The 13,311-nt window shown below is 42.2% G+C and overlaps 1 protein-coding gene across 1 annotated transcript; it reads right to left on the reverse strand.

Moving 5' to 3' along the window:
- Positions 1-1,742: 1,742 nt before the first annotated feature.
- On the reverse strand, positions 1,743-8,820 carry ESM1 (endothelial cell specific molecule 1). Its single transcript, XM_076362110.1, has 3 exons — positions 8,383-8,820; positions 4,273-4,428; positions 1,743-2,130 (listed from the first exon to the last, which is right to left on the reverse strand). The coding sequence occupies exons 1-3, from the start codon at positions 8,681-8,683 to the stop codon at positions 2,030-2,032; spliced, it is 558 nt and encodes a 185-aa protein (XP_076218225.1). The 5' UTR covers positions 8,684-8,820; the 3' UTR covers positions 1,743-2,029.
- Positions 8,821-13,311: the final 4,491 nt, after the last annotated feature.

Below are 13,311 nucleotides of genomic sequence, written 5' to 3' on the forward strand. Positions count from 1 at the left end.
CTGTGCCTAGTCTGCACGCACCGTGGCTATGCCATCACCAGCAGTCTTACTCTGCCATTAATGGATAGACACAATAGACAGTGATGCTTTCAGTTGTTTTTTTATTGAACAATAATAATCATATACTTTTTTAAACCAACCAGCTTATCAGATTTACATTCAAGAACTCATAATGTCATTTATGACACTGTTGCAAAATAGTAATAATGTATGCAAATATTTACTACATTCTTTAAATAATTCTCTTCAGTCTGCTGAAGGACCGTGGGTTTGATCCTGCTCTCACTGACATCAAGAAAAAATTATTTTTTATATCAGTGGATGAGAATCAACACACTTCTTGTAAATAGCCCAATATTGCTCCCTCTCAAACCTAAACATTCAATACAGGTTAAAATGTGGTATATGCTAGTTTGAGATTTATGTTTATGTGTCTCTGATAATCATGGCAAGAGAGCCTGCACTGCCGTACTGGCGTTTGGATGTCTACTGCTGCCATTGTCCTTTTGTTCTAGAGCAGCATGGTTCAGCACTGCTCTCCCAGGTGAGAGCAGCCTGCTTCCACCGACATTGGCTTTGGATCAGGATTTAGACTCTTTAAAGCCTTTGGAGTTTCTGTTGTTCGTAGTTTTCAAAGTATGTTTTCAGATCCTGCACCAAACTGGCTGCGGTACTGTGTGTTCCTTCTTTCACTGAAGTCACTGTCAAAGCTCACGTTGATTTCAAAGGAAATATTCAATTCAAACCACATTTCCATGAGAGTGCTCTGTCTTACAAGGCAGTTCCTGAACTCATGCAATCCAGGTTCACTCTGACACAGCTACATCAATTTCCATTAACTGAGGATCTGGTTGTTTCCAGACATATTAGAAAACCCATCTCAGTGTGGATTTTTATGTTACAAATATATCGTCCAGTCTGGACTGAATGAGGGACTGCCAGTTCCTACAACACTCTAACATATATAAGTTATTCTCCTGGCTGAAATGGGACCACTTGCTCATGCAAGTAAGAAACGAAGGACTGGGCACCAAAGTAGTGTAGGACCACTCACTGAGGGTCCAAGTCTTCCCTAAATTTGATCAGATGAACGCCCATGAGTCGCAGCTGGGCTGCAGCCAGCGATGAAGATGGCAAGTACAAAGGTCCATTTGCTGGCCTCTGGCTTTGGACCTGCTCTTCCCCAAGAAATGCAGATGGCGCCTTAATGGCACCGAAGTAGCTGCTTTATAGAAATATATATATTTAAATAATGCTAAGCAGCTTCTTTTGTTTCAGATCCCCCTCTACAAATCTGTATAATTTACCAAGCTGCTGTTTCTCTGTACAGAATTTAACTTTAGAAATCCACCTCAAAACAATATATGTCTGCAGTGTTATTCAATAATATAATCATAAACAATATATGTCTGCTAAGTTATTCACAATGTATAAACTGAAATGCTGAGTGTTTGCTCACTGAAGAAAGGCATATTCATCTCTGAGAAATTGTCACCAAACTTCCAAAAACCAGAAAATGACTAATGACCAACATTGGTTTATTTAATTCACGCTGTTGTGCTCCTACGTTATTATTATTCTTGTGATTCGGGGGTGTTGCTTTCTATCCTGGGATGTGTTGATGTGCGTTTCTTTCACGTTGGCTCCACACCAATAGTTTCACTCGCCCAAACTGTCCACTGAATTCAGTGAGAGCTTTCCCAGCCTCAGGCTGCAAGAGTTGGCCTCTGACATTATTTAAATGAGGAGGGTAAAAACTCGTTGTTTTTTTAATATTATTATACATTCAGGAATCCACAATACATTTCTCTGTTCAAATACATATCAAAACAAATCTCAAAAACCATATACACTGTACAGTCTATTTTTAAGTAAACATTTTTCTCATTAAAAACAGAATCACAATTGGCCTTCAGAGGTTACATTTTCATATGCTATAGATCTACTTTGTTTTTAAAGTGAGTTGTTGCATATTCAATAATCTGTAAGAAATGCATTCACTTGAAAGTCTCATGAGTGTAAGTAAATATCAGCGAGGATTTAGCCACTTCATTACCGGAGAGCGAATAGCTTTCTCCTTAACGAATTCCTCTTTTACAGAATTGCCATCCCCTGATGCCATGTCGTTCTCTGAAAATATACAAAAATAAAGGTGGATTTCATGAAAATAAGAGAGCTAAAATATTGTCCTGCAGCAATGCCCCTGGTTTTGGGAACACTTCAGAAAAACCTTAACTGACAAATCTTGCAGGAATCTCTGTGAATGCCTCCAATTATCTAGTTGCAAAATTTCTGCCAAATTATGGCATAAGCCAGATGTGTTTTCTAATAGTTTAAGCATAAGGCAGGTGATCTGAATTCTGTTTCCAGTTCTCACTGTAACACTCCAGTGTGACATGGGACCAAGCAGTACACCCTCAATAGCTACAGCAGTAAATTAAACATGCCTAGAGCTATTCTCTGACTGATGCCAGCTGGAGTGTAATAGCCTGGTGCATGCCACTAAACTCTCTTACTCGCCAAAAAAAGGTAAAAGATATCCAGTTTGTCTACTGGAAATGGTCCCTGGCTGACACTGATTCCTGAGCTGTGGCTGAGGTTGTTTGGCTCGGCTAGCTAGGCTGGGACAAAGCATGCCGGCTGCTGCCCTACTGTTTGACTGTGAAGGTGGTCAAATTGCAATACACAGGAACACGCTCTGGCACCGTTAAATTTACTAGGGTACATGTAGCCATAAAGTCTTTATAAAATATACAGGCCAGAAACTCGCCTGTTTAAAATACAAAAGCTGTTTTAATTTGCTGAGGATCTGTCCTAGATGCTATAGCTACCCCTGAAGACCACTATTAAATGAAATGCCATGAGACCATCCCATGCAGTACTACCCAGAGTGTCCCTGGTCTACTTCCAGTGACGGACCTCTGAGGACAGAAATCAGCGTGAAACCTTTGCACGGGTAAAAAATACCATTTGCTTCTATGGGGTCAGGATCTTATCCTGCCTGGGATCAGACAAGCTGCTAAACGTTGAGGCAGCAGAAGGTTTGGGACCAAAGGCAGGGGAGGGAGAGGAAAGGGGAGGAGGAACTGATGAAAACAGGCTAGCTGGGAAGATTTGGAATATAGGCTAGATACAGAAAAAAGCAAGACAGGAATATTTTTTTCATGTTATTTCAGCACCCTCGGTAATAAACAAAACCTGGAAAGGCAAAAGAGCACAATCATGTAGAAAAATACAAAAGGATCAGGACTGATCCATCTCGCAAAGTTTTTTTTAAAGATCATTTTAAATGTGGTATGAGCATAAGCTGAAGAAGTTTGCTTCTGTCTAACTTTCTCTAAACAGAGAGTGGGGGAAAGATAATGCATGTATTAAGGCAGCAAATTCTAGATAGCTTAATATAACAGGAGAAAATCAAAATAAGGCACACAAACTGCAGTTGGAGGAGAAATAAAATTCAAAGACTTTTGGATGAAATCCTAGAAAAGCTTCCAGTAAGTCTAGGATTAAATCTCTGATATTTATTTAAAATCTTTACATTTGTATTGATTTTGATTGGTGTTTAAATTTAGAGTAAACATTGTTCAATCAAATATACCACAGTATCATCAGGTGGAGAATGAAAGGGGAAGAAATTTTAATCCCAGTTTTAAAAACTTCAGTGGTCTCTCCTTCCTGCCTCAAAACCAGTCCATTTTCTCATACACTTTTTTTTTAATTCTGGAAAGATCTGTTACAGGCTTCAGACATAATCTTAAAGGTAAGAACTTATTCCAGAGATTACCGTGATAAATGACTACAATAAAACATTTCATAAAACAGTTCACTGACATCTGAAAATGTATAAAGCTCTGTTTCCATGGAAAAAAGATGTTATTTTTACCATATATTAGCTAACAGTAGTAAATGCAACCTAGTGAAATCCTATTCTATGCAAAGCAGCTAAACGCATTGCATCTGAACTGACTAACGCAGATCCTAGCATAGCCTCCCATTGCACAGGTGACGTTGTACTGCTAGCACACGCAACAGCTGAGAAGTATTTCACCCATGTTGGGATTTCAAAATGTTTTTACCATGTGTCACAGCTCACCTAATTCCTTGCCTTATGTTAAGGGAGCTGCCAATAAGAAAAATAAGCGTACCTTGTGTTGTTAGCTGTTTGCACAGCTCCACCAAAGTACACATCACTCACGTGCAGCATACACAGTGTGGTAGTAGATCACGTACAAGGTGATTTCTGCTAAAATCAACTGCCCCACAAAGTCTTACCTGTATGTGAAACTATTTTTCGTCGATTTGGAGGCTTTGAAGCAGACAGTTGAAAAAATGGGAATTTCAAACACTTCCCGGTTACTCTGTCACAGATGCCAGAGGGACAGTTGCAGGTTTTCCTGCATTCCATTCCATAGGTACCGTAGGGACACTCTGAAAAAAAGTAATGTAGCAAAGCATTCCTCAGTGATGCAAGTCAGCTGCCAGCACTCTTAATAGCAGGTCTGCTTATATCCTTAAAAGTGGAAAACCTTTGAGTGGAGGTCAGCTAAACCTTAACTATAGGATTTTAGCATGCCAACTGCTTGTTAGAAGTATTTTCCAGTTTTAACAAACCTTGACACACATTATATACATAATTTCTTTTCCTGTAACTTATTTACAATGTGCTATCAGTAATCCTTCTCTGAAAAACTCATAGTATTAAAATACAAATTAAAGACAATATGAATATATAAGTTTGTAATCATAGAGGATGTAGTTAAAGGATTAGCATTGGATTGAGAAAAGAAGAAGACTTCAGAAAGTTCCTGAATTCACTATTTGGGCATGACATTACCTGACTTACATGACTGTCATGAGTTAGAGCTGCAATCTATTCCTGGCACCAGGTTGCTCGCAGCCGGGGCCACTGCACGTAGGCTCAGTGGAGGCTGCTGCCCCGACCCTGAGGAGCTATCCAGCAAATGCATCCTCTGACTGGAGACGCTCTCTGCTCTTGGGGAAGAGCCTTCCCCTGTGTGACAACTTCTCAGACAGCAAAGGTCTGCCTTCCCATGGCAGACAGCAAAGAGCTCACCTACATCTCCAGCCTAAAGAGTGAGTATGCTCTAAAGGGATCACTGGCACTAAGGCAGCTGCCTGGTTATACTGCATCTGGTCACATACTGCCCCAATTCAAATCTCCCATCCCTGAGCAAGCTCGTAGAGGAGCACCAAAGGGCAGCTGTCAGGATGGGACCAAATGTTTTTCAAAAAAATTTCAGATGCAGAGGATTTGCCCCATCCCATAGCTGACACGGATCACATGCTGGATCACATAACTTCCCAGAGGGTTTAAACCTGGGGTCACAGCCCTTGTCTTCCTCTGCCTTGCTGTTGAACGGGGTGCCTTTCCAGGATCATAGCTGAAGAGATGGAGACAAGGAAAATCCAGCTCCAACATGCCCTTTCCAAACCCTCAAACAAGCGATCATCCCAAGAGAAGTTTGGAATGTCACAGGAGAAAAGTCTTTATGCTGAGGCTGTCCTTGCCAACCCAGGGTGCATGGTCACCTTAAATGGGAAGTCCTGGAGAGTTTCCAATTCAAGTCTTAAGGGCAGATGAATGACCATCAATGATCCATTGAGTCCAGGATCCCACAAAACACTTAATAAGAAGACGACCATGGTAATCACAAATGATACTTCCCCCCTTGTATTCTCCCCCATTTTCAGCTCTGGGACCTCCTGAGCCAGACATAGTTTCTGTGCATGTAACACCCCACAACAGGGTAATCCTTCTGAGTTTGTCCAGTCTCCTACTGAATCCATGCAAATATTTAGTTTCGCCATACAGCATAGGCTATCTGAAAGTCAGACTAATGACCCAAAATGAAACCAACAGTTTACAATTCTCTGCATACCCAAAGGGTATGCTTTTGTAAATGAAAAGCACAGGAAAATCAAGCAATTCCCTGCTAGGGACTGCACAGTGAATCTCTCTAGCCTAGAGGACCTCACTGAGCTTCACCATACTCCCCTTCCCAAGCAAGGACACTCTTGGATCTGCTGTTTGTCCACATAAAACAAAAACAAAATCCTGCCAAAGCAAAAGAGTTTTTGTGCACACAATCCTCCCTGAGGGACAAGCTGAGAGCACACACCACATGGGGCATCAATCTGCCCACTGCAGGTGCTCAGCCACTCAGCCCAGAGAGGTGGGATGCAGAGCTGTGCACAACAGCATGGAAACAAGTCTGAGTCCAAAGCACTTGGCTCCATGTGGAATAATCCTGGCATTGATGCTGCTCTTCAGATTTGACAAAACTGAGATCTGAGTCAATTTTGCTGTTAGAAGATTTTGTTCAGCAGGAGCCTGCTCCTAAATAAATTGCAAATAGCTCCCAGTGATCTAAGGGAAGCAAGAGCAGGTTCTTTACTGTGACAGTTATACCTCAGGTTTAGAGGGTATTTACTAATAAAAGTGCAGAGCACCAGTATTCCTTAGTCTGTTTTGAACAATAATGACATTGCTACTGATAATAATATGATGCACTTTTATAATACTAAAAGTACTCAGAAAATTGCTCTGAAACATATACTGTACATGCTTTACCCATTACAGAAATAAGAAAGTGAAGAACAGAGAGTTCAGGTCATTTTTCCACAACTTAAAAGTAAACCAGTCGCAGGCAACCAGAGAGAATTTAGCCATCCTGTCTCTGTGAATTATTACAAACATGGAAGTTATTAAAATGAGTGAGTCATCTGGTATCATAGCTATAAATGGATGTATAAAATAACAATACTTGGCCCCATACTTTGCCTGATAAAATTCACATACATACAGAAAGAGATTGTACTATCTCAGAGCTGAGATGAAAAAAGAACTAGAAATGACATCTATAATATTTAGTGCAAATAAATATATGAGGAATATAAGCCTTAAATACCAATTTACAACTCTAAGTCAAGATACGGCTTTATTGAAATTAATGAGAGTTTTTCCACTGATGCACTGGGAAAAAAAACACTTTACATTTTCTACAGAGCTTCCAAGATTCAGCTACAGGGATTCAGATCTCATGCCCCTCAATGTTTCTTTTTTCCCATTTGAAATGTGCTATTGCAAAGAAAATCCTATGAGGACAGTGAAAAGTGTATAATCATTCAAAAGAACTGTTAAAAGAATTATAGGTAGTATCTTGCACTGCAGTAATTTTTAATACACTGAAGATCAGTCAACTATCTCAGTAAAATGCTTTTCTGGTGGGTGCACCTAAGATGTTATCTTTATGCGTAAATGCTAGTCTTTAGAAATAAAAGTAGTATTTAGGGTTTCACCCTCAAACATGCACATTAATTTGGTTTCAAATACCAATGTAAATAAGTGTGACTGTATGTGAGTCAGCCTGAATGATTTTGCAGCATCTGGTCCTAAGTCATTGCTTTAACTGAGGCTATTAATACTCCTGATGTTTAACTGCCAAGACTTCTCCATTTTTAAGGAAGTTATTCAAAGGCATACCTGTATCTACTTACTGAAGTGGTACATGAACACAGGAAAACTCACTGCATTCATACTTTGCAAAGCCTTTTTTTTTAAATGATTAATTTTAAAACTTTCATCCTACTTCATAGTAATTTAATACCTCCTCTCCTTTTAAACATTCTCCTTTTTGCATGGAGTGAGGATAGCTCTTAAATGAAAAATGCCATTATAGTCTATGACTAAAGAAATCAGCATGCAGCATGCCTGGAATAAGCTGAGAGCAGTGGCTGGCTGCTCATCTCACAGTCAGCTCCTGTTCTGTTATTCCCATCTTTCAGGCAGGGTCTCTGTTTGCCTCCCCTGACCACATCCCTAGGGTAGCTGAGCACCTCAAACGTAGGACTGAATTAAACACGACAATGTCCCCAGGCACCCAGGCAGTGCTGTTACCTCCATCTCCCAGACCCCAAAGAGAGCACCTGGTCCCTGGGCAGGCAGTCGGCAGTGCCTGAGGGAACCTCACCCCAGGGAGAGCCCAGCAGGGGCAGGGACCCTGTGACAAGGTTGGACTCACAGGATTAAAGTCTTTGCAATTTATAGAAAGCCACCCACCAAATCAGCGGAAGGACTAGTGCCTGGGTCTCCCAAGTCCCAATCAAAAATCTCATCTCCGAGCACACCCCATCCGTATTTCCTCACACATGTCCCCACGTCTAAACAGTATTCTCACATTAATAACCCTGTCCAGCCTACATGTAACACCTTTTAATACCAGAAGGTATTTTTCACTTTCTTCTTGGCTAAAGGCTGAGCTGGAAAAATCCCATTTTAGCCCTTTCAAGCAGGAGGCAAGCTCTATATGTAGGTTGCTGTCAAACTGCCACAGTGGGTGCATGCAAAGTGAATATTGTTACCTTTGCAGATACCAAATTCATCACCAAAGTCATCCTCCTCAGTGTAAAACTGGCACTTCAGCCCAGGACCACACTTGACACCATCCATACCCGAGACCGTACGATAGCAAGTCTCCCCCAGAGCAGCTGCACACACTCTGCAACAGCCACAGTCATCCAGCACCGTTCGCTTACAGCGCAAGGTACTTTTGCACGCGTTACTGTCACAGGGCTCGGGACAATCTACTGCATATTTCGCACTCCAAGCAGTTCCAGCGTGCACGGGCATCAGGAGGAGTGTGAGAAACAGGAAGCCCTTCATGTCTTGCAGGGATAAATGCTCCGTCCCAAAGAGCAGGCTTTAATGCTCAGCCTGCTGGTGCCTTGTGCTGAGGGAAGCGGTACAGAATCCAAAGTGGTAGCTGCACACATCAGCCTACAAGTTTATGAGCTTTATACAGTGTGTTGCCCACATGCTGCACCGTCGTCAGCTTCCTCAATCCGGCAGCGCTGCTCCTGCCAGCCTCCCTTGTTTCAGTTTATGAAATCCAGGATGAAGGTTGGATTAGCACTCTGCTGCCATCCAGGAATTGAAAAGCCTGAGCTGATGTAATCTGTTATGTTTAGTTGGTTGTTTTGCATGAGGACTAAAAACTCTCTCACATCCGTCTCAAATGCTCAAGGACGTCTGCCAAAAGAAAAAAAAAAAAAAAACCCACACACAACCAAAAAAAAAAACCAAAACAATCCCAAGTAGGTTGCATACCTTCCTGCAGGACAGGGATTGCTCTGACACTGGGCACACTGCTGACAGAACAGCTCTGCCTTGCTAACACAGCTCATGCGGCCAGAAGAAAATCACACTGAATCATCTCACTGCTGAAAGAATAATCTTTAAAAGAATAAATCTTTGCCTTCCCCTTCAAGGGGACGTAGACAGTTACTTTAAGGAACAAAGTGAGATCATGACATTTAACTGCCAAGCTCAGATATTTCAATAGTGTTTTTTGTGCCTGCATTGAAATGGTACTTTTTAATCACTATTTAGGTGGAGATGAATTAAACATTTCACTCAGATTACTGATAGAACAAAAACAGGTCAGACAGAAGGCAGCATTTTGTGGGATCTTCCACAGGAAGTTCAGGAGAATGATCAATGAGCTGCCCCGACATCACAACCAAAGGGGGAAATCCCCATCCATCACCAGCACCATCCGCACAACCTTAATGTGGATCTGGGGGAGGCTGATTGTCCCCCCCTTTGCACCAATTCTGTCCTGATCAAACTCTATGGGATACCCTGATGTTGCTTTTCAATGAAATCAGTGTAAATAAACAGAAAATAAGTCTCAATTTCCTCTGTCCCCCCTCTTAGACTTTATTCACGCTGCCAGAGCCTTGACAAGAAACAGCAAACAACTGAAGAGTTCCGTGAAAAAGATGAGCCACCAGAAAGATGGAAATTTCTGCTCTAAAGAAAGATCTACAGGAAAGGAAAAAAGGAATAAAACTAGCCATAAATAAATCTCTGAATGCCAAAAGTTGCTGCCACTGAAGTTAGTGGGAACCAAATCAATCTAAACTTGTATGTGACCAGCTTGCCATTTGGGAATCCTGTGTCTCAAGTGGGCTGAGGACACTGCCAGTAGGCTGCCAAATAAAATTAGGGGCTATGCGGGAAATACAGGAGAGCAGGAGAGCCTTTTCTTCATGAATACTAATGTGAATTGATAGATCCAAAACAAAATGCTTAACTCTCCTCTCTTGTGAAGAAGATGAGAAAACCAACATACTGTTTGTTGCATTGGGTAGGTTGTTCATATACTTCTGGTATTTGTGGGTATAAGAACCTGGACAGCATAGCATAGCATAGCACAGCATTGCAGAGAAAGAGAAAGAAGGGAAGGGAAGGGAAGGGAAGGGAAGGGAAGGGAAGGGAAGGGAAGGGAAGGGAAGGGAAGGGGAGGGGAGGGGAGGGGAGGGGAGGGGAGGGGAGGGGAGGGGAGGGGAGGGGAGGGGAGGGGAGGGGAGGGGAGGGAAGGGAAGGGAAGGGAAGGGAAGGGAAGGGAAGGGAAGGGAAGGGAAGGGAAGGGAAGGGAAGGGAAGGGAAGGGAAGGGAAGGGAAGGGGAGGGGAGGGGAGGGGAGGGGAGGGGAGGGGAGGGGAGGGGAGGGGAGGGGAGGGGAGGGGAGGGGAGGGGAGGGGAGGGGAGGGGAGGGAAGGGAAGGGAAGGGAAGGGAAGGGAAGGGAAGGGAAGGGAAGGGAAGGGAAGGGAAGGGAAGGGAAGGGAAGGGAAGGGAAGGGAAGGGAAGGGAAGGGAAGGGAAGGGAAGGGAAGGGAAGGGAAGGGAAGGGAAGGGAAGGGAAGGGAAGGGAAGGGAAGGGAAGGGAAGGGAAGGGAAGGGAAGGGAAGGGAAGGGAAGGGAAGGGAAGGGAAGGGAAGGGAAGGGAAGGGAAGGGAAGGGAAGGGAAGGGAAGGGAAGGGAAGGGAAGGGGAGGGAAGGGGAGGGAAGGGGAGGGAAGGGGAGGGAAGAGAGGAGAGGAGAGGAGAGGAGAGGAGAGGAGAGGAGAGGAGAGGAGAGGAGAGGAGAGGAGAGGAGAGGACATATTATTTTTAACACGTGTCAAAGGGAGACTACACTCAGGCAAATATTTGCAGGCATCTATCTTATGCAGTATATAATTACTCGAAATACAGTTCTTCTATTCACAGTTGCCAGCTGGCAGATGTTTACATGCACTAGCTCATGCCTGTTTTCACATGTAACCTTGGACCAATCAGTGAATTTAAAGTGTGAAAATTAAAGCATTAGGTTGAAGTCTTGTATAAACCGACAAAGTGCTATTGGTAGCCATGAGGTGACAGCAATTAGCAGTAGTAGACAACTTCATCTTCAAAATCCAATGCAACTATCCTCTGAGAAATGAAAGGAATACTTCAAGCAGGGAAGTAAAGATTGCAGCTAAGAACCGAGGAGGAACAAAAGTGCAAGGTTATAATGAGCAGATAAATTAGAAATGGATGTGCTATCCCTGACCCCATCACAACTACAATATGGCAAAAGCCTGTTTAAAAAAAAAACAAACAACCCAACATCTCCCCCGTAGTTCACAGGTCAGCAGAGTAGTGTAAACCACTGCCCATTTCTGCTGGCATTAGCATCAACTAAAATTGACATTGGTTTATATTAATAGGTCAGGCTCTAACATGTGGGGCTGAGGAGCCTATGTAAATCCCACTGGGCAGTCCCTCAGTGGGAGAGAGAGGCTAAGTTTGATCAGAGGGCCAGGGAGCACAGCTAAGGGAGTAACCATTTCAGTCCCCCCGGCCAAATCTGCTCGCAAGCGTGAAATAGCCCAAAGAAGCAGGTTGCATACTTAGTGCATAACACTTCACAGGTCTGCAGCAGTAAGGAGCAGAAAGGCTTTCCCTTAAGTCCCTCCCTTAAGTTAATTCACACCTGCCCTTAAATTCATACCTGCTTGCTCACTCAAAGGAGATAACAGAAGAGTGTGCAGGCCCATCCACACATGCATTTAGGTGTTTATGCCTGGTAGTAAACACCAGCTGGTAAAATCCTGTTCTGTAAATATATTTAGGAAATGCTCCTTGTATAAAACACCAAACAAGATCTGAAAGGACTGCATTTCACATTTGGGTTTTTCACAGGGAAAATGTCCTAGGGAGATGATAAATAAAAAAATTACACACAGATGTGGTGAGGAAAAGAAATCGTAAAAGAAATCAGCACACTCCCCTAGCAACTAGCCAATATTATTTTGAACAAGATGGAAACTGTATTCTGTGCTTGGAGCTAGAAGCCAAAGTAAATTATTACAATGGATCAAAAAATACATGTAATGGAAGAAAACAATATGAACAGATAGAGGTCTGGCTTATACATGAGTATCATGAAGGAAATAATGATACTATGATCTTCCACAGTGTCCACTGATTAAGTAGTGAAATAAATCCAATGTCACTCCCTCTGGTTTTAATGTTTCTTTGTTGTTTCACCTGTTGAATCCATTAAGCTTTTTTTTCCAATGAACAGCTTGATCCTGTAAAGCCCTGAACTAAGCTCTCTCTCGAAAATTGGTGCAACAAGAATTAATGAAGCTTCCTCAGCTATCAACAGCAGAAAATTTGGCACCATTATTTAAGTTGTGGTGTAAATGTACTCTAAGTGTGGAAGATTTTCTGGATCAGATCAGATCAGTGCTCATTATTTTTTTTCCAAATTTACAGTATAAATTGTCTTGGTGCCAGTTTACATCATAATTACATCACCATATATAATGTTTGGCATTCCTTCTAGAAGCAGAAAAGGTTTCAACCCTTAGGTTCAATGCTTTACATGAGCAATCACTGCTTTAGCACCAGTGAGCTGTGAGCTGTGTTTCCAGCTGAATACTTCAGAGCACAAATTTTCTAGTTCTTTTGCAAATAATCCATTTCTCAAGCAAAAGCAGCTTGTGTGGGGGTCTTGAGGTTGTATTTATGCCCTCTGAAAAGTTTGATCCCACTTGTTAAAGATCACCACGAAATGATATACCTCATGATACATGATTAATCTGTGCTGATACACGGGAGCAGTCTATTCATTAGGCCAATACTCTAAGGTTTTGCTCATTTTACTCTTTAGATAGAGTGAGTATCATTCACTTCAATTCTTCTGAACTTAAGCATTATGACCACTGTCATTATCTAGTCTTTTGAACATGTAAAGTCAGGATAAGCAGGAAGCATTAATATCTATTTAAACATAGAAAAAGGTTTAATGCATGACCCTTGTTGCTCATTTCCAAAAGGCAGTCCCTAAACTAAAAATATGTTACTGTACATTCCTGAACGATCCGACCTTTTCCCAGGCTTCCTTTACAAAAAGCCATAAGCACAATGCTATATGAGAAGCAAAGATTCAAAGGGAAACACCGAAAGGAAGCTGAGC

This window comes from Aptenodytes patagonicus, chromosome Z, assembly GCF_965638725.1.
Source record: "Aptenodytes patagonicus chromosome Z, bAptPat1.pri.cur, whole genome shotgun sequence".
Classification (NCBI taxonomy): Eukaryota; Metazoa; Chordata; class Aves; order Sphenisciformes; family Spheniscidae; genus Aptenodytes; species Aptenodytes patagonicus.